Here is a 21,661-nt window from a genome sequence, read left to right as displayed (position 1 = left end):
AAAAAACAACAAAATGCAGCAACAAAAGTCCAGGACTCTTGAGCAGCATGGGACAACATTTCTCCTCACTTCCCAGATGTTTACAGACAGTTTTTAAAAGACGATGGGATGCTAAACAATGGAAGACTTCACTCTGTTCCAAGTTTTTTGATATGATCTGATATGATGTTTATGTTCTATTGTCAAAAAAATACGGGTTGATGAGATTTTCAAATCATTGCGCTCTGTTTTTCTTTACAATTTTACCCATCTTCCTGACTTTTTTGGAATTGGGGTTGTATTAATTGAGACACCTATGTTGAAAAGCAGAACTGCTGAATATATTTTATTGAAATGTAAAATTGTAGCCATATCCAGTAATGGCACCGCTTCAGAGTAACCTTGTTCATCCTTTTTGCCAAAGCTTAGTTGTCTATATATTATGCTTTTCATCTGTACCTTTTCCTTATGTGATTATATTATTTCAGAGCCCTGGAGACCAACAAATACAACCACATTACAGCCACATATTACCTGCTAGCAGAGCGAATCCTGAGGGAGAAGCAGGAGAAGGAAGTCCAGACCCGTTCATCCAGCCCCAGCAACATCAAGGCACATTTCAGGTAAACAACAGTACATGTCGACAGGCAACAACACAGAGCAATAACAAGATGCAGTGACACAGCAGGCATGAAAACATTACCGCTCATTCCGGACCTTTCCCATGCTCCTTTTTATTTATTTTATTTTTTTTACTGAAAAATCTGAGTAAGGAACACCGCTGCTCTACTGCTCATCATTATAAGAATGGTCTGAGTCATAGTATAAACTGCGAGGAGGCCAATTGTCCTATCCTGTTCCACTGCCTCATGTTCAGCCTCTATTAAGGCTAAAGGTTTTATTTCCATTTCTGGGTTCACTGAGCCTCCACCTGCTATGCTCAGGGTAGAGAGAACATGAGAAGTAGTCTTATTAAAATGTTTTAAATCTTAGCTTTAGTGTGTTCTGAATTTCTGTTATGTTTTATACTTCCTATCCCCCTGCTGAGTACAGTGATGCAGGTTTTGTCTAAATTCCCTTCACCTCTTTGTATATTCCCTGATTGCCTCCACACCATCAGTGTTCTTGTGAAAAGGAGCTGGGTGGTGTACAGAGGAGAGGAACAAATAAGGAAGAAAGGAGTAAGAAGGGTTCAGGTAGAGGACACTGGCACAGCTCCCTCTGCATTCCTCTTTATGCTCTACAGAAGCATACTGAGTTCCTGTCTGGCAAACCCTGATTTTAGCACATGCACCTTGTCCTGCTGTTTTTATTTGCAGGATTTGCATGTTGGTTTCATGTCATCATTAATAAATGTAAAAGTCATGAGAAGTCTTTTAGACATGGTCAGATTTCTCTAATGTACTGTTTCTAAATGGCACAAATCTAAACTGAATTCTGTTAGATTACTGTAAACATAAAAATATACAGCAGAACTATGCTTAATACGGATCAAATATATAATAAAGTAATAAATGTTTCACTCTGAGCAATAAGCAGTGGACACTGGCACTGTGTGTGTCCATGTTGCAGAGGAGCTTGTAAGTGGAGCTGTGCAGGCAGGGTAGTTGAGGGGTGTCATGGAGCATGAGAAAGGGGAGAGAGAGCTATAGAATAGCAAATATGCTATTCAGTGACAATTGGATTTGCTTGTAGATCTTGAAGACTTACTAAGTGGCTCAGATACGCAGGCATAAAAACTCTGTAGAGATATTAGCTCATCGACAAGTCTACTGAGAAACACTGCTACCTATGAGGCTTTGAGGTGAGATCCTATACAGATGCATCCCTCTGAGACTTCTGGCCATGACAGATCCCACCTCCAATACCACAGTGAAGTCCTGCATGTTGCTCCCCCTTGGTAGAACTCCTAGTCCCTCTCTTTGGAAACCTGTGATAATGCTGCTGCTTCTATCCACCAGGTGCCGCATTGACTTTTTTTTTGGGTATTTGATGGTGGTGTAATGATTCTAACCAAATCAAAAATCCTCAGTAAACGCAGCAAACACAATTGGATCACTCGACTAATGTAAGAGCCTCAGGTTGATTGGCTTACTGTTCTGTGTGCTGGTCAGTGCCAGTCTGTCTAATTTCAGTATCTCTTCATTAAATTGAAAATGCCCATAAATTACACTATTCAAATTACTAAGACTAGTCTTAAAGACGTTGTAGATTAATGAAGCAGACAATTAATTTCTCCCACTGTGGTTGTTGGTTGGGCTCCTCTGTTATCAATGTTAAAGAGCTACATAATAATCTGAGTTGCTGCGCGCTGTTTACACAAGACACAAAACATTTTCCAAAAATAAATTGCCGTTGTTGACTTGTGGAGTGTGACAGGAACTAAGGAGAGAACGTGTGAAATGGAAATATCTAATTTCTAATGGTTTATAATGGGCTTTTTAACACTGCCAGCATGTGCACATACACACCTGGGATGGAAGAATTCTTTTACAGTAGTAATATAGCAGTGAGAAACCCAGCCAGCCTTACGACAGACACCAGTCCAATCGACTACTGTCAGTTCTATATTTTGTAAGATAACAACATAATGATTTGCCGCCAGTCTATACATTTATTTCAGTTTTGCTGCATAAGCAAAGCTGAATCAGGGAACTATGGAGCGATGCTGCTCCAACAATGGGAGAAAAGGCAAACTCGTTTACACCTGTATGCTCTGTTGGTATTTTAAAGTACAGATGGGATGTAAGTACCATGATGCATACTTACTTTTTAGCATTTACACAGTCATTCGTTTCTCTTGCGTTCGCTGCAGTCAGGAGCGTTATCAGCACATTTGCATTTTAACGATGCCCTAATTGTTTTGAAGCTGTTCCTTAGATCACGTAGTGTTTTTTCACTCTTAATTATAGGATGCAAAATCAGAGGCTGTAGCCTGGTAATCAACATGTTCCATTCAGAGTTAGTGAACTGTAGAAGCTTTTCAAAGTATAAAACTGCTGTGGACAACAGCTCATGTCTGATTCAAATTAATTTAATTTGTAATTTGTAGTGTGTGTGTTGTCAAAGAACACACTGATAACTCGGGTGGTTTATAGCACCAGTGTGACGCATCATTCTGCAGGATGCTGAACTCTGAAACACTAGATGCAAATAACAAATGCAAACAGCACAACCCCAGGATCCAGCCAGTGGATGCATGTGTGGATTTGTAGTGTTGGTGTTCCTGATTGTTTGTTTGTTTGTTTTTCATTTCTGTTGTTGTGCATACCTGCTTAAATGTGCCCTTGTTGTGATAGTTACAGTTATTACATCAAAGGAAAGGACAACTAACCAAAAAAACTTTGCCTGGCGATCAGACATGCATAGCAGGGGGCCTCAAACCCTGGCCCATTTGTAGTGTCTATCAGGGAGCTAAAGATAAGCCTGTATATTTGTTACTGTTAATAAATATAAAATTAGAATTATAGTTTGGAAAATAATTCTATTTTAAGCCTCATTAATCAGGTACATACTGTAATCTTAACTTCATAACTTTAGGAGTACATTTTATGTAAAGCTTGAACTCTAACTTCTCTTCAAATCAAATGAGACACACGGCTCCTAGTCTTTAAATGTAAATTGGTTTGCATTAGTCGAGGGAAAACTGCTGCAGGGAGGATGGTTTAAACGTTAGTCAATACAGCTCTCAGCATCCATCACACAGATACTCAAACATCCTGGTACTTTATCTGGTATCTAAGTGGGCGGCAGTGGCACAGGAAGATAGCGCGGCCATCCATTAATCCTGCGGTGGTAGGTTTGATCCCCGGCTGAACCCCAACTTAGTAGCTCCCAGTGAGCGTTGGCCAGTGTGCGAATGGGTGAATAAGAAGCAGTGATACGCGCTTAGAGCACCTGTAGGTAGAAAAGGGCTATATAAGTGCAGAGGATTTACCGGGGAAGACTGGTTGTAGCAAGACGCTCTACTTTTGTTTTGTTCATCTGTGCTAGTTGACTGGGGGAACATGTCAACAAGGCTGAATGACGCCGGTTCTGTCAGACACTGCTGTCTTGACTGCCTCCATGCTGGGCAATGCATGCTCTATGAGTGATGTGGCATCGTGGGACATCATCTGGACCTCTGGGTCCAGTTTGAGGTTTAGAATTTTGTTGACTTGTAAGTCCTGTAAGTTGTTGATGTTGTGGGCAGGGTGGCTTCATCTGGTTAAAGGTTGACTTTGTTATTTGTTGTAGTCTATACCCTTTTTCCTACAGTCCCAGCCACTCATAATTGCTGCTCCCAGACACTAGCTAATTTCCAGCTCACCCTCTTCCTGTTGCCTGCTAGGGGGTTTCTATCATTTCTATTGGTATAATACAGTATTATGAGGTCTTTAACATGTCATTAAGCTTGACCATTAAGGGCGTTGTATAGGGAGGAGGATTTTAAATTCTAATATGAATTTTATGGGGAGCCAATGAAGAGTAGCGGGAGAAATATTATCCGTCAAGCTAATTCCAGACGGTACTCTCACTGCAGCATTTTGGACAAACTGCAGACTTTTTGGGGGAGTTATTGGGACGTTCAGTCTATAAGTAACAAATACATAGACCAGTAAACACAAACCCCTGTGTTTTGTTTGTGTGCTGTCCATGCAAATATGAGGTGTTCATGTGTGAGGTGAGATAATGGAGATGCATCTCATGAGATTAATTGTGGTGTCAGGGGACAACTCACCCTCTTACTGTGTTCTCAGCCCTTCCAGGAAAAAGTTCACCAACCTGTACAATTGTTTGCTGCTATTTGTTCATCTCAGATGAGCTTCAAAAAGTATTAACCCTCCCGCATTAGAAGTTGGAAACTGAACCTTTACAAAGTTGTAGCACGATGAAGATAATATGTTAATATTGCTATGCTGAAATTATACATGGATCCTTCAGTGTGGCATGTGATACACACAGATCATACAACGATGTCATTACACTGTGAGTCTAGATACCGTATGGAATGTTCCATGTGTTTTTAAATATATTTTAGTCATTCAGAGAAAAGCTGCTGGGTTTTAGCTATTGAAAAAAAAAAAAACATTAGCTCATCTCCTTTCACACTGCGCTCTCTCTCTCTCTTTCTCTCTCTCTCTCTCTGTTGTGCCACTGAATGAGCTGCTCTGCAAAACTCTTCTCTGTTCTCTCAGCTCCAGACACTTTTTAATTGCTCTGTTATTCACTGTCATTGAATAGAGGAAATGTACTTGACAATGGAAAAAGATGGTGTGTGGCCTTTGTGCAGCAGCTCTATTACATGGTAACAAATGCTGAATAAAGCCTAGTATGGACATAAATGAACTGTAATTATGTAACCTTTGCTGGGTTGATGAGTAAAGAAGAAACCAGTAGAGTCGTAAGAGCATCATTTCACTAAGGAAATTGATTTAATTAAATTGGGCTCAGAAAGGTTGTAGACGAACGTTTCCATACTTTGGTGAAACAACTGAAATGTACCATGGTTGCTGTTCTATATACCAGGAATTCCCAACCTTTTGCTCACAACCCCCTGCCCTGCTTGTTTACCAGCTCTCCCTGCACTACCCAATGCTCATTACATGAGTCCATCAGAAGGTGGAAGACTTTGCCTTAGATTAGGGTGAGTTGAGGAAAGACAAGACAAATGTGTGTTATATTGGCAGCCTGATCCTGGATGATGGTCTTGGACTCTCCAAAGCCCCTTGAAGAATAAACAAAGTAGCCCCACTCCTGCCACTCACTCACTACTACCTGAATCTGTATTAAAATGACCCCTGCAGCTACAAACCCAATTCAAAAGAGTTTGGACAATGTGTAGAAACACAGAATGCAGTGATTTGCAGATCTCATCAATCCTTGTTTTATTTACAGTAGAACATAAACAACATATCAGATGCCGAAACCTTTGAGACATTTTACCATTTCATGAAAAATATTGGCTCATTTTGAATTTGATGGCCCAGAGAACATGGCTGTGTTTCTGGATTCCATAAGATTCCCACGATGGTGGAACAAGCTACCAAACTCTGCACGCTCAGCAGACTCTCTCCCAATATTCAAAGAACAGCTGAAAACAGAACTCTTCCGCATCTTCCTATGCACTTAAATCTATATTTAAAAAAAAAAACAAAACTTCCTTTCTTGCATCTCGCGAACTGTGAACACGTTTCTGATAGGACTTTGCTTCGATGTTTTCTCCTAGTCTTAGATTTTTGCAGCCTTGTACCTCATTTGTAAGTCGCTTTGGATAAAAGCGTCTGCTAAATGACTAAATGTAAAATGTCTCAAATGTTCCAACATCTGATATGTTGTTTCTGTTCAATTGTGAATAAAATATGGGTTGATGAGATTTGCAAATCATTGCATTATGTTTTATTCAAGTTTTACACATCCTCCAAACTCTTTTGGAATTGGGGTTAAATTATAGTGCAGTTCCTGCTGTTTATACGTTTGGGGTGGGGCCTGTAGTGCTTAATGCCTCTGATTGGTCAAATACCACGCAGTATTTCACTCTTAGGGCTCAGCAACATTATAGTTTGTTTTGCCTGCTAGAAAAAGCAGTAACCGCCCTTTACATTATAGCTGCAATGGCGATACAGATAGTAGGGAGTGAGTTTCAACCACCTCACCATGTCTGTTTACGCTGTCATTGTAGGCTATGCCACCTCGCAGCTTGACCCCTCAACCCCTAAACCACCCCTCACCACCACCACTGTCAAGGCCCCGTCAAGGCTAAGGGGTGGATTGAGTGGATCAACGCCAAAACCTCAAATTTCAATAAATTGTTTTCTTCCCTGATTAAACTCGATGTGAACTCTGGTTTCCCCGGTTCAAATGCTGAGGTCCACAAATGGCTCCATTTTGTGGGGAGGAGTCCCTTGGTGAAAACTGGGTCACATGAGGGATTACATTTATAGTGTTTAAGTACAATCTTCTCTGTCTTGTCTGTATCCACAGGCAGTCCTGGCCCACCAGAGGGGACATGCACCAGGACATAGAGGACAGCTTGGCAGCATCCTCCATCTCTCACGCTGGTGGTCCCCAGTCCCCGGCTCGCAGTACCGAGAACCTGCTCAATGGACATCGCTCAAAAGGCATGATGGAGCTGGGCCGACACGAGGAGACAATGGTCACAGACTCTCCAGCACTACCAGCGCAGGTTTGGACATCTTCATCACTTTACCTGGGAAATCTTGAGATGTTCGACCTGATTTAGTTTTACTGTTTGGATGTCAATGTGAATAAAGCTGTCTTTACTGGACACTTACCAGCCTGTTTTAATTCAGTTGAATTTGTCTGATCTATTTCAAAATCTTATTCCAGGGAGTGTGTACTGGTGCCTCAGCTTCTGCTTTTGGCCCTGGTCCCGGAACGATAAGTGCCTCCGCTCCCTCCACCTCAGCAGCAGCCAAGCAGCGAACCTGTCTGTTCAGGTCTGATCCGTTTGGACTTAAAGGAATTATTGTTTAGTCTGTAAAATTTCAAAATGCTATAAAATATTTTATTTGTATCTTTGGGATTTATATTTGTGAAGAAGACTTGAACGTCTTGGTAAATTAGTCTAATGATTGTTTGAAGCTGATGATCGGACTGTAGGGTTGTCTGTCAAATTTTAAAGACAAACTTTAAACCCGCTGACATTGTGTGTCCTTTGAAATCCTGTAATGCTAAAAATATTGTGTCTCTCAGGGTGGAGGAGGATGAGGAGGAGGAGGAAGAGCAGGACCCATCTCCCCTTCCAACCCAGGTGATCCTGCGCCGTAAGACCCCCTCTATCACCAATCGCCTCACCTCCAGAAAGAGTGCTCCGGTGCTCAACCAGATCTTTGAGGAGGAGGGAGAGTCTGACGATGACTTCGACATGGATGAGGGTCTGCCGCCCAAACTCAGCCGTCTTAAGATGAACATGGCAGGGAACACCACCAACCTGAGCTCTGGGGCCAGCTCTACTTCCTCCCCTGGGTCCTCGCAGAAGCGCTATCACCGGCGTAAGAGCCAGGGAAGGGGGTCATCATGTTCCAGCTCGGAGACGAGCGACGATGACTCAGAGAGCCACAGGAGACGTCTTGATAAAGACTCGGGCTTTGGTTACAGCTTGAACAGAAGAGACAGCAGCGAGGGGCCACCTGGCAGCTCAGGGGGTAATGGGGGAGGAAGCAGCTCAGGCCAGGGGAAACCTCCTGGAGAGGGAGGGGGCACCTCCGGACCAGACCGGGGGAGTCCTCCTGGTGGGGGTGGCAACGAAGGTGGAGGCAGTGGTGGTGATAGGGGGAGTGGAGGAGGAGGGGGTCAAAAGGGACAAGACAGCCCCTCCAGTTGTTGTAACAACAGTAGCACTACGAACCCCTCCCTGAGCTCCCAGTCCCGCTCATCCCGCACGGGGAGCCGCAGCAATGAGCTGGTGGAGAGCCTGAAGCTTATGAGTCTGTGCCTCAGCTCCCAGCTGCAGCAGCACCGTGGGGGACGGGGGGTGCGAGGGGGAGGGGGAGGGAAGTTCATCATTGACCCTCGCAGCCTCTCAGGGGGCAGCGTGAAAATCCAGGAGAAATCCACCTGGAGGATGTGCATCGGCTCCAGCAGGAGCCTGGACACCATCACACTCCCCACCGCCGCCGCTTTGCCTCGCACCCACACTGCTCAGCACCACCACCGCAAAACAGCGCCACACAACGCCTCCGGCCTGCATGTGGGGCAGGGCGGCAGGGACGCTCACAGTAACCTGAGCGCTTTGAAAAACGGTGTGCTTCAACTACCTCTGTGTGAGAAGACCATCTCTGTCAACATCCAACGGGGCAGGGGCTCTGGGGATGGCCTGCTCTGTACCTCCGCTCCAGCCAGCTGCTGCCAGGTCATCTGAAGCCCAACCACAACCACACACAGCTGAAAACTTTCTCCCTCCTTTTATCACTTCTCTACATGTGAACACACAACTCCACAAGTCAGTGTGTTGAGCTCTGCATCGCTCCTTCGTCTCCTCTTTGGCGCTTGGTTCTGTTTACCGGCTGTATGTCTGAGGTGGAGGCTTCTCGTATCGATTAGCGTGTTTTCACTTTTATTTTATTCTTTTTACATCCCCACCTGCACTTCAGATTAGCGTAACCAATACTTTTCACCTTCTTAAAAAGGATGTGCTGGTTTTCGAATGATACAGTGTGGAAGGTTTGACAGGATGACGGCTGCAGTAGATTCAGGATGGGAAAAGGTGGTAGAAGTTCACTGCTTTCCTCGATGTGACAGTGTTAGGGCCACTGCGGGGGACTGCTACAGTATTTTTATTATTAAATTATTTAAGAATAATGTAACAATAATACATTTTTAACAAATCTTCATACAATAAGAGGAAATGTATCAGTCTGCAAGGTTCATAATAATATGAGATTAGGTTCTAGTTCTTGTCCTGATATAAGAAATTACAACCTATTTTCACAGCATTGTGACATTTGGATACAATTAAATTAAACTTTTGGGAATTTCGAAATTTTAATATAACTACAATTTTTTTGTATCCTAATGTTCTAACATTAGAATAAATCATCTAACCTTTTCAACAATTCTTTGACTTTTCAGTTATAACTTTGACTTATTAACTTAACTTTAATCAGATTTCGCCTTTTCTGAAAGAGGATTAGCATTTTTTTCTTGGATTCCTCACTTAAAACTCAGAAGTGTTTCTGAGATTACTGAAGAAGTGAGAATTCTGCCATGTTTCAGAATTCAGATTTTATTTTATGTTTATATTTAAGAAGAATTCTGAGATCTTACATTTTAATGGTGGTCCTGATCTCTGTCTGCACATATTTTTTTTTCTTTCAAAATGTCATTTTATCACTCAATTTGTCTCTTTTTTTTTTTCTCCCACCAATGATCCTAATACTCTGCTGTACCATAGTTGTAACAAAGCACTTAGAACAGTGCTGTACTGTTCTACCACACACACACACACACTCCTCCCTTCACCTCTGTTTGTCTTTCTGAATGTTCTGAGATCACTGATCAGAGAACAGCTGGATTCAGGTCCATCTGTTGATGAATGGAAGAGGAAAGGTTGTAATATGAGTGACCTTGGACTCCAGACATTGCACTCAGACAATCTATTTGTTGTGTTTTAAAAATATGTTGGAAAATTTCAGCTCCACGCATTCACAGTATGGGCTACATATTGATTGTCACAACCCTTTAAATTTAAAGTGTCTATATATGGAGACAACACAGTTTAGTGATTAAATAGAAAAAAAAACTGCTGGTTTATCAAACAGGTGATTACAGAGATACTGTAGCAACATTGCTCTCACCAACATGTTTGGAAATGTTACTGCTGACCATATATTTAAATATGAGCTTTTATTTTTTTATTCATGACATTGTGTTGCTGTAGTTTCAGATAGAACATTTGTGTTTGACTGTGTGGAAACACGAACACTACAGCATCCAAGTAGTTTGTTCTGATTTGACCTCTGCTGGCCATTTTTAGTCCCAGCTGCACTCACTTGTCACCCAAAGCTTACTGCGCACGTGGGTGCGGTGTGTTTCCTCGTGTTGTATATACAGTATGTTGAAAAGTAAAGTTTATTTTTAAAACTTGTACATGTGTTTGAGCAACCTGCTGTTTTAAAATGTTGACGAAGGCCAGTGTAAAGAGTCACTGGTCAGAACAAGTGTGTGAGCTCACCTGTGCAGGAGGGAACAGCTCATGATGCACAGTTTTACACGAACTGGCCAGATATGAACAAACAAGAGAAAGGGAAGTAGTGAAATAGTAAAAGGGCATTGGCAATAAGCTATAAAGTGTGTTGCAGCTATCTGTACAGAAACATTTTTCATTAGTTTAATTTTTGAATTCCAAACTTGTGCAGCCTTTACAAAGGCCACAGAAAAAAAGGAAAACTATGTTGAAAATATTATTTTCTCTTTGGTTCTTGTCTTGAGTTTTCTTGAAAAACCAAATGTAAATACAGTTGTAAATATGGTGCTCTTTCTCTTTATCTAGAACAGCGAAGTGAACCTTTTGGTGCATAGCTGTGCAGTAACCTAGCCTTATGATAATTAGTAATACTGTATGAGTGTCTCAGCTAAAAATAAAACCAACCCAATTCGTTTCATGCTGTCAGGTCTCTTTGACTGTTGTCTTACTCAGCTGTTTCCAGGTGAATGATGTGCATGTGTTTTAATGTTTGACATTCAGTGACCGCGAGAAATGAGAGAATCCGCTACAGAAAAGTTACTGGACCAAAAAGCCACATAAGAAAATGGCGGGGGGAGAAGAGCTGGAAACGACAGGAATATTCAGTGTATTATTCTGTAGTTGATACCTGTTGTCAGACGTTACATATAGCCATGGTAATATCCAAAAATAAAATGTGGAATATTGTCTTATAAATGTGGTCTTCTGGGTCTTTATTGGTAGACTTGACATCAAAATGATGCTGGACATAATGTCCCTGACCTAAGTGAAAAACCTTCAGTCAACTTCTAAATGAGTGAAATTTAAAAACATTCCATTTAGACACTAAAACAAATAATGAATCATCTCTACTCGTTAAGTTTCCCCTTAGTCTGCAACATGGATTGTTTGCCTGGACTGTTGGAGTCTGTTGTTCAAAATTGATTAAAAACATTATCAGTGAGACACTGCTTCACTGGGCGACCTGGTTACTGCCCCAAACGAAGCACTACAATTCCACCAGACGATCCAGCACATGCGGCCAGCTTACTTCAGACCCCTCTACAATGTTATGATAAATCGGGACATTTAATGTGAGTAGAGACAACTTATTGTTGATTTTTAGTGTGTTTATGGAGTAAGTTGAAAATGCACTTAATTTGGAAAATGACCAAAGTCATCCTTTAAACCTACATAGTGACTTCTAACCAGTGTTGCTGCAGGGATGACAATGTCTCATTGTGCCACTAGTCCAAATTGTTGAGCAGAGAAGTGCAGGACAATTTTTGTGCTTGTATGATATGTTGTTAATAGGAAAGAAAAACGATTACTGCAGCTTTAAATCACTGAATTCAACAAAAATGTTAAGTCGTAGTCATGTGGATCAGAGACTGGAGGCTGTGATCCAGTTTACTGAAGGTGTTGAAAAGCCGTCAGTGGCGATTACCATGCTACATGACACTGAGGAGGTTCACTCTGTAAGGTTGGCACTCAACTCTCAGCCTCCCCACTCAAGTAACCCCAGAAGCATCCGGACTGCGAGGCACGCTCCAGGTTTATTGAGTTGAATCTTTCTACGAGCACAGGGGAGCTTTAAGCAGGAACTCACTAAGGTTGGACTGTATGAGGTCTGTGTGTTATAGTTTTGACTTTATAATGTAAAATGTCCTGAGATGACTCTGTTGGCATTATATAAATAAAACTGAATTGAACTGATGTGAAATGAAGCAGGTCTTCAACAGTACAATCCTAAAAAGAGGATAAACATAAAGCGAATACAGCCGGACACGTGGTTCATGTCCTTGTATAAAGGTTTATTTAAGCCGAGCTTGGCAGAAAGCTCCTTACAGTAGGTTGATTCTCCTTAAGACGACTGTTTCCAGCGTATAAAAACATATTCAGAGAGGTATTGCATTTCAAGGCACAGAGTGTAACACAGGTGCATGGCTTAAAAGTTCAAGTCGTATCTGTCAACACAGTATAAGTAATGAGCCGATATTATTAGCAACTGATGTTAGTTAAAATACTCTGGTCATGTCACATGCAAAGCTCAATAATAAAGTCAATAATTGTCTTTGGGAACTTGTAGATATGGAAGCAAAGGAAAACGATGTGCATCTTATAAGGAACTAAATGCTTAATTGGAAAACTATCAATTTTAGATATTGATACATACATGGCATTACTGTGAAAAGCTTTTTTTCTGAATGTATGTGCTTGAGTTTCATGCTAAATTTTAATCTTAGTCACATACGTATATGAATATGACTATGTACAATTTTATAGTCACATATCCAGAAATAAATAATACACAGACTGAATGCATCCGAGGTAATGAGAAGCAAGTCTGACATCACTAATCTCCATTCCTGAAAAATGAATTAAAATCAGCAGCAGAAGATTACTTTGGATATCGCACAAGCAGATGTGGAACTGTTCTAGAAGATGGATATGCAGTTTGCAAAAACTGTGGCGGCACAGCAGCTGCCAGGAGGAAACATGACAAACATGTTCGCCCATCTATAAGAACACCAACCCTCTGTGCGGATGATAGTGTGTGACCTGTTTATTACTTTATGAATAACGGACTAATGAAAAAGCTCCAGTTCCACCATCAACAGTACAATCCTGCTTTTACATCTTGTCAACCAACCAACAAGTCAATTACTGATGAATTATACTTTTTTGCAATTGATGCACAACACAGTTGAACAATATGGGTCTTGTGTGTGCAGAACAAAAACATGCAGACATGCAGCCAATGAGAGAACACTCATTACAACCATAAGAGACTTGAAACTTGGATTTGGAATAAAGAAAATTACTTGTGAGAATCTCTGCATCAAGCCAAGTCCATCCTGCAATAGAGTTTCATTCATAAAGGGGATAAAGTTTTGTTTCAGGGATCTGTAGGTTTGATTATAGCAAATAAACTGATTTCACAGTTTCCAAAGAAACATATTTACCTGCCATATGGTACTTTATTACATGTTTGACTGGTTAACAGAGATTAAGTTTGACATATTCCTGTAATAATAAAACTGGAATCCTTGTGGACGTTCGTTACTTCTATAAGAGCACAGATGTCAGGTATGTGATATGGGAAACAACACAATCGCGAGCAGCTTTAATAGGGAAAAAAATGCTGCGTCAGCATCGCTGTAATTTGAGACAGCAGGTTATGAGGTTCAGGTTTTTGGTGAAGTGTACATACTGTGTGCACACCATCATAATGTATTAGTTAGTGGAAATGTAAGTGGACTAACATTTGCACAGTAGTGACTGAATCCAAAACTGACTGACTTCAGGGGCTGAAGAGCTGAACACCAACATAACAGAAAGATACTAAGATCAACAGTATAATAATGTCATAATACAGCAATTGTCTGATTTGAACACCCGGCTTTTAGTTTTACTCCATTTCTCCCATGAATATAAATCTCTTTACAGTACATCTCTAAAACCAACATAATACATCTGGTACACAGTGCTGCACATACAGCTCTTAAAACTGTAAACCACTCATTTTTACCTTTAGTGATGCTGCGAACTTAATAAGATAAATAATAGCACAGCTGTGCATGAAGATCAGCCCCAAAAACTCTAAATATATGTAAATATATATGTCATGGTACAGACATGTGAATATCGTGTCAGCTCCGAAATGTAAACAACAGACTGATGTTTGTTGCTGTGAGGTCCATCAGTATTTGTAGGCTGTCCTCTCCTCACTGGGCCATCTTACTGAGCCCCGAGGCTTCGAGCATTTTCTGAAACACAAGTGACAAACAGCAACACAATCATGTTCATTTTGTCCACTACCAAACAGGTGCTGTGTGTGTGTGTGTGTGTGTGTGTGTGTGTGTGTGTGACAGAGATTTAAAGGGAGGCACAAACCCATCGATCCAACGACCTTTTGGCTGTGATCGTGTGCAAAGATGTAAAAAAAAAAAAAAAGCCACAAGCAGTTAGACAAGCAGACAGGTTTTACACAGAGCAATGATTAACATTTGTCCATCAGCATTTACAGTGACACAGACGTTCAGCCTCGGCTTTACTCTTACTGTACATGTAACACAGCTTCTTCCATTTCTATTAAGCTTCAGTGAAACGTTACACAGGCCCCGTTATGCTTCAAAGGAACTGCCTGCTGAATCCGTGCAGCTTGTGTCTGACCATTTCCAAAACTTTCTGAAACTGACACACTGCCCATCTTATGCAACAACAGGCTTGTTTCCAGCGCAGGAGCCTTTTACTGAGACCAGAAATGTTTCGAGGACTTTTGATCATTTCCATTGCATCGCATTTCCAATACAGGAACCAAGGTCTAAATTTATCACATGGACAGCAGCTCTGCAAGGGCCTGGATAGTCTCCTGCTCTTGGACTCGGTCTGGGATGGAGGACTGACTCTCTGTTTCACACGGGGACCAGGGGGAGGGAGGTTTGTTTGTACCACTGTGCTGACAGCACATATCTTAGCGAGGATCCTGGGTCGTCAGAATCAGCACAGCAAAGCTCGTCGCCATCGAGTCGGGCTATAGTTACACTGTAAGCAAAAATCTGATCCCGATACACAGATCTGATCTGTTCACAGCTGTCTAAACACTACGCGTCTGTCTGCTAGGATCTGTCCACAAGGTCCAAAAGGAGTGGAAAGAGAAGGAACACGTGCAAAACTAAAGACCTACTGTAAATGGACATGTGCTGTCAAGAGTGTTCGCTCCCACCTGGCAGCAGCTCCTCGATGCTTCTTAATAAATTATGGTCCACGACTTTGAAGACACCCATCTTTCCTCCTGATCTTGGCAAGGCCACTGTTTAAGCAATTAAGTCCTTTATGCTTCTGGCAAGGCACAAAGCAGGCACATTACATTTTAGGTTCAGAGGTGTTATTAAGGTTTGTGTTCCACAGGAGGAGTTTAGCTTCAGAGCCGAGTCTTCAGGAGCAGCAGAAGGGTTCAAACTGAATGAGATTTAATGTGCAAATGAAAGAACAAGATGTAAAAAAAAAGAAAAGAAATAAGAGACCTGCAGGGGAACAGAGTAAATTTCATAGTATAGGTAGATAATTATCAAACAGTCAACCAAGATGGGCTTATTGAAGAGGTCAAGAAGTCACGGGGTGTGTCATGTTTAGAAGACTATGCTTAAGATCACTGTAGGCACTTTGTTGTTACAAGGCCAAATGTAGTAGATATGTAGTGGATAGTGGGTCCTGGGGTCACAAGATCTACAATAAGGTGCAATAAAAGGGTTTTATTGCTCCACAACTGACAGTGACGGATAATCTAAGAAGGGACAAGAATGATGACTGTCAACTGCTGGTTTCTTCATTCATGTTTTGTGAGGGTGGTTCCTCTCTTAGGTTTGAGTGTAAATAGAAGGGGTTTGAGAAAAACAAGTCAGACGACGCCAACATCCATGTGTTCTTCTCCGTGCTGGCATGTTTTAAACTGAGATGGTTCATCACGCCGTGTTCTGTCTCCAATCCTTCCAAGATTTAGCAACACTTGACTCAGGAAGAGAGAAAATTCTACTACAGACCTGATGTGGTTCTGGTGTTGGTTCTACACAGAAGGCTGACAACAGCATAACAGAACTGCTGGTAAGAGGCTTTTGAGATGAAGCTCACTTAATATGATGGTTGTGTCACAGAGCACGATACTTAAAGGTTGTGTGCAGCCTGATCTCCAGTCAGAGGCATCAGCATACCGGGTACTGAGGGAGAGAGGAGGAGAGCTGCACTGGACAGAGGAGACCCAAAACACCTGGTAATTCCAGGAACATCACTGAAGATGTGTCCAGACGTATCAGCAGGATCCGCTGTATTTCCACTGTTGTCAATGTGCAATACAGGGGATCCAAGCAACAGCCCTCAGAAGAAAAAGACAGACTGAGACAAACCAACGAGTCAATTAGCCGATGACTCATACATGAATTACTCATCAATTTTGAATCCTTTCTTAAATGATATGTCAAACATCAAGTAGTTTTCTCCGTTTTATTTTACTTTTCTTTGGGACTATTTGCTGGATAAAAGAAACTAAGCAAGACATTTGTCCTCGTTACCTCACATTGTGTACGACTAAACAATCAGTTCTAGCTGCAGGTGGGACCGTCACTACCACGGCAAGAGACATAAGACTATCATCACTGTAGAATTTTTTTTTCCCAAAACCACAGAGCTCATTGCCGGTGATGTCTTAACACACTGTCCCCCACTCACCCTTCTGTCTTCAGAGGCCTGTCACTGGAGCCAGAGCCACTCTGCTCAACATGTTCTGCCAACTGTCCTGATATGTCAGGACTCATCACAGAGAGAGGAAGCAGAGCTTGATCTGACCTTCGCACACATACGCACACACACACACACACACACACACACACACACACACACTAAAATGAACTAGGTTCTGTAGTTTGGAGTCGAATACAAACACTCCAAAGTTTCTGTAGTGCCGGGTTTATTATTAATTTCTCTGAGGTGTGGGGACTCATCACTGTATTACTATAATCTAATATGATTATTCAGCCTACAGACCAAACAGTTAACTCTAAGTCTATGTGTGTTTTAACACTAACCAATTACTTGTTCTCACCACGACTGCGGTGCACAAGAAATCTGTGCATGCTCGCACACAAACAAACACTCACACATAAATGTGTTTAATGCACTCCTGTTACTTTTGATAATAAAACATTTGTGAGTGATTATTATATTAGGTTTGGGTTAAGCTTGCATCCTCTTACGCCGAGATGGCAAATAAGGGGATGCAAAGTTAACTCTAAACCTGAGGCCCATCTGCTTTTGTAGCATTTGAACACAAACCCATCACCATCTTCGTCTCTCACCTCTAGAAACAGCAAGCCTTGTAGTCTGGGTAGTAAAATAACCCCCATCCTCTCTCTACTGCGTTAACTATGAACATCTTGTCATATCACCAGGATGACATCACATGGAAAGCTCTCAAATGTATCATGTGGCTTTGGGTCCAATGAAGTCAGGGTTTAGGTATGATAGTAACTTGTGTTGTGCCTACTGTGATTGATCTGCTCAGATGGCTCAGATGACTTGTAGATAAAGAAGTGCAGCCAAGAAAGTCACTTGTCCATGTGATCAAGTGTCTCCTGTGGGACTGTGACATCTGTGCACAATTTCCACTCCCCATTTTCCCCTACAGTTCACACCCATTCAACTGTCTGTGTCTACACGTAGAGAGATGACATTATTCTCCAGAATACGTGGAGAAAATTGGCAGCTGTTGCCTCTTAATTAAAACTTTGCTCCCTTATATAGTGTCAGGTTAATTTGGTGAGGTCACCATGCACATGAAACAATTCTCCTGACTAAATGCATGAAGACTCTGCCTATGTATTTGCCCGTAATCCCAATTTTGCTGCTTTAATTTCCATGATCGCTGGCCCAGACAACCCCTGTTGTCACCACAGACAAAGATGTGAACAAGATTCCGCTTTCGTCAGGAGTTTGGATGTTGCTTACACACAGCAGCAGCTTCAAATGGTGTTAGAGACAATAAAAACGAGAGTTTGAACTAGAGTATGTCCTTGAAGACATAGGAGGACCACCTGCCTAATATTTAGTAGGTCCCCCATTTGATGGCAAAAGAGTCCGGCGTGTCGAGTCTTGGACGGCGCAAGAGCACTGAGGGTTTGCTGTGGTATTTAGCACCGAACCATCGGTACCAGATCGTTGAAATCCTCAAGGTTGCGAGGTGGATGGATGGATCAACGCCTTGAATTTGCTGTTGTGTTGTGTTCCTCAAACCCATTTTTGATCCATTTTTGCAGTGAGGCTGGCTGCATTATTCTACTGAGAGAGGCCACTACCAGCAGGGAGTACTGTTTCTACAAAGGGAACTTGGTCAACATCAATGTTTAGGTTGGTGCTACGTGTCAAACCAAGATCCACATGAAAGGCAGGACCCAGCAGAACATTGCCCAAAGAATCACGCTGCCAATCAGCATGGAAACCCTGATCAGTCCTGAATGCTTTTACAGTACATGTACATATGGAACCAGGTTACTAACAGAAAACCAATTTCTCAGGTATCTGTGGAATGAGTTTACATTCACTTAAGACACCAAGTTGCTCATATACATGCAGCATGAGAATGATCTGATTTCTCTCAGGAAGGCGCTGCTTCCTCTTTTTTCGGAAGTCGGGAACGAGAGAGAGGCAGTGAAAAATAAAGGCACGTTCCTCCTTTTTCGATGCAAGCAGTTCAAAAAACAAATACATAAACTTACTCAGATTTCTGCAAAGGCTTTGTTCTCTGTATGTGCAGCCTTTGCTGCTCAGGTTCACCACAACATCGCATTTTGTTGTTAATGTTGCAAACTGATACGTTTAGTTAGTCATTTACCAAAATGCTTTTTAGCATGTTCATGCACAACACTGGATGTGCAATTGGTTTGAACACATCAAATTGCAAATCATGCTGTGTGTAGTGATTTCTGAGGGAAATGAGCTCTTTTTGGGCAACGCTATCCTTTATGTAGCCAAAATAATTACATATAACTGATGTTTGATTAACTGGTCGAGATAAAGTGTGATTGGTGTGGGGGTGGCATGTCACCCAGTGTTAAGCTCTGTGTATTCACAAAATCATATATCAGACAGGCTTCTTTTGCACATGTCAAGAAAAATGAGAACTGTTAGATTTTTGAACTGTTATAGCATCTGCCTGAGTAAACTGGCCTTACTTGACATTGCATGTCCTGCTACCGTACGAGACTGTAGAACAGGTGCACATCACAATGAGGATACTGAAAGTGTCATGCAGTCCTAGTTGAGGTTTTAAATTAGCATGACATGCTGTTGTGTAAGATGTATCTTGTATGATGGCTGCACCAACACTTGTAATGATCAAACTAATATAAGCAACACAAAAGTAAAACAAGGCTGCTAATTGTCATTTTCCATTTCCCAACCAGGCAGAATCTTTGTCTTCCATGAATGTCAGTAAAAATACCCTAAATGAGCTCTAACTCGGTGTAAATGCTTGTGTGAGTTTCTGATGCTGAGGTCACCCACTGAGAAATGACAAACACCTAAATAAGCTTATGTCCCAGAACTGTTGCATTGCTATAATGAAGTTAGGTGATAGGTGGCAGTTAAGACTGAAAGCCTTGCACAATCTTAATGAGGTGCATACACAACACCTTTCCAGTTAGAATATTGTACATAATAAATATCATCCAATAACTCATGACTAAACAAGAAAGCGTTTAGTAATGACACATCGCTCTGCATACAATGCACACATAAATGGAGTGACTCACCCTGCACGGAGCCGTCTCTGGGGAACCAAGAGACCACAGAACAACGCTGATCAAGCCATACCAAAAAACATGGTGCATACACTGGTCCGTGACTTATAGCTGCAGCTCATGCAGGCCTGTAATAAACGGCTATGTTCAAGCTGTTTTTATCCTCCCCATATAGACATTTCTTCCGACCTGCTAAAAATTTGACTAATAACTTTCAACGGTTAAGACTTGAGAAATCAATTCAGTATTTTGCTTGGTAAAGGCAGATTTAAGAAACAATCTTTTTTGGGGGATGAGCAAACTGTAAGGCAGCAGTGCAGAGCATGTACGGAGCCAAACCAGTGAAATGGCAGCACATCTGACTGGAACCATGTCAGATAAGTGATGAACAGAAGCACTCAGCTCCATCAGTCCACATCAAATAAATGGCTGTGTGGAAGAGCAAGCTAATGCTTTACAGTGGAGCCATATCTATACTATTAACATAGGGCAAAGCATCTGTCTTCAGGAAAGTGGTCGAGGACAGCCATTAAGAGCCTGTTCACAATGCTAAATAGGAAGCTAAGGAGCGGCGTGTGGTAATAGACATATGCATGAGATCTTACTGTTTACATTGTCTGAAAGGCCATTAATACAACTATACCCATTCAGAGCACTTGGCCAGAGATCAAACAAGAACCGAAAGAACTGAGCTCATCACTCCTATTCTTACAACTTTTAAATGGTCTGCACTTATATAGCGCTTTTCTACCTATTGGCACTCAAAGCGCTTTACACTGCTTCTTATTTACCCATTCACACTCACAATCACACACACATTCATACACCGATGGGGGAGCTGCTATGCAGCTGGCCAACACTCACCAGGAGCAAATAAGTTGGGGTTCAGTGTCTTGCTCAAGGACACTTCGACATGTGACCGGAGGAGCCAGGGATTGAACCAACAACTGTGAGATTGGTGGACAACCGCTCTGCCTTCCTGCGCCACAGTCGCCCAAACTAGCCAGTTTTCTACGGAATAGATTTTAAAGCTCTAGTTCATAAATCACTCAAGGATATGGGGCGGAAATACATCTCTTGGCTCATATTTACTGAGCGTCTCAGAAAAATTTGGGTAACCTCGGGTAATATGGTCACTTGTAAAATATAAATAAAGCCTAAACTATCATTTGTAGAATTTAAAATAACAAAGACATAATATTCTTAACATAAATGGCTTTAAAGTCACTGCTTGATTTACAGTAGCAAGTAAAACACTGCAGACCATACCAGCACTATAAAAATGGCGTGTCTGGTAATTGGACCCTCATCTACACATTCAAGTGATGACTAGATGAAATCTGATCTGTGTGGCCCACCAGTTCTGTTAAACGTCTTCTGGTAGAAAACAAGCCCCAGTTTGTTTCCTGTGTTATTGTTCCATTGGATTTACAGAGCTAAAAATGTACCGCTGTTCTTACAGTATCTATGCTATCTTCTATCTTAATGAGTTCACCATCCACTATTTGATTAAACGTACTAGGTTCACATTTTTGAATTATAAATTAATGTCTAAGGATTATTGTATGTTTAAAGAAAGGCAATGCTTTTATAAATATGCTTTACCTTTTTCTTGAGGGCCTCCAATGATTCAAATTCCAAGCGGGCCAGTTTGACCCGGATGTGTTTGGGAACATTAGGGATGAGGAAGGTCAGGATGAACTTGAAGGCCAGCAGCACATGC

The 21,661-nt window shown here is 41.7% G+C and overlaps 2 protein-coding genes across 5 annotated transcripts in view; one reads left to right on the top strand and one right to left on the bottom strand.

Annotated features, from left to right (window-relative positions):
• snrka (SNF related kinase a) overlaps positions 1–11,204 on the top strand; it is a 49,435-nt gene extending 38,231 nt beyond the window's left edge. For all 3 annotated transcript variants that reach the window (XM_067511844.1, XM_067511843.1, XM_067511842.1), the window contains exons 5-8: positions 468–602; positions 6,943–7,144; positions 7,309–7,418; positions 7,675–11,204. In XM_067511844.1, coding sequence (XP_067367945.1) covers positions 468–602; positions 6,943–7,144; positions 7,309–7,418; positions 7,675–8,842 — 1,615 coding nt within the window. In that variant the 3' untranslated portion in view covers positions 8,843–11,204. The remainder of the gene's footprint in view (positions 1–467; positions 603–6,942; positions 7,145–7,308; positions 7,419–7,674) is intronic.
• Positions 11,205–12,438: 1,234 nt separating this feature from the next.
• The window catches only part of ano10a (anoctamin 10a), a 34,194-nt gene continuing 24,971 nt past the window's right edge, over positions 12,439–21,661 (bottom strand). The window contains exons 13-15 of one of the 2 annotated variants that reach the window (XM_067511846.1): positions 21,544–21,660; positions 19,951–19,967; positions 12,439–14,415 (exon numbers count right to left, since the gene is read on the bottom strand). In XM_067511846.1, the coding sequence (XP_067367947.1) occupies positions 14,349–14,415; positions 19,951–19,967; positions 21,544–21,660 (201 nt within the window). In that variant the 3' untranslated portion in view covers positions 12,439–14,348. The remainder of the gene's footprint in view (positions 14,416–19,950; positions 19,968–21,543; position 21,661) is intronic. The other variant, XM_067511847.1, reaches the window with a different exon arrangement.

The sequence above is a fragment of the Channa argus genome, chromosome 7 (genome assembly GCF_033026475.1).
Source record: "Channa argus isolate prfri chromosome 7, Channa argus male v1.0, whole genome shotgun sequence".
Lineage (NCBI taxonomy): Eukaryota > Metazoa > Chordata > Actinopteri > Anabantiformes > Channidae > Channa > Channa argus.
The sequence above is the reverse complement of the archived record's forward strand: the minus strand, read 5'-3'. Positions and strand labels throughout refer to the sequence as shown.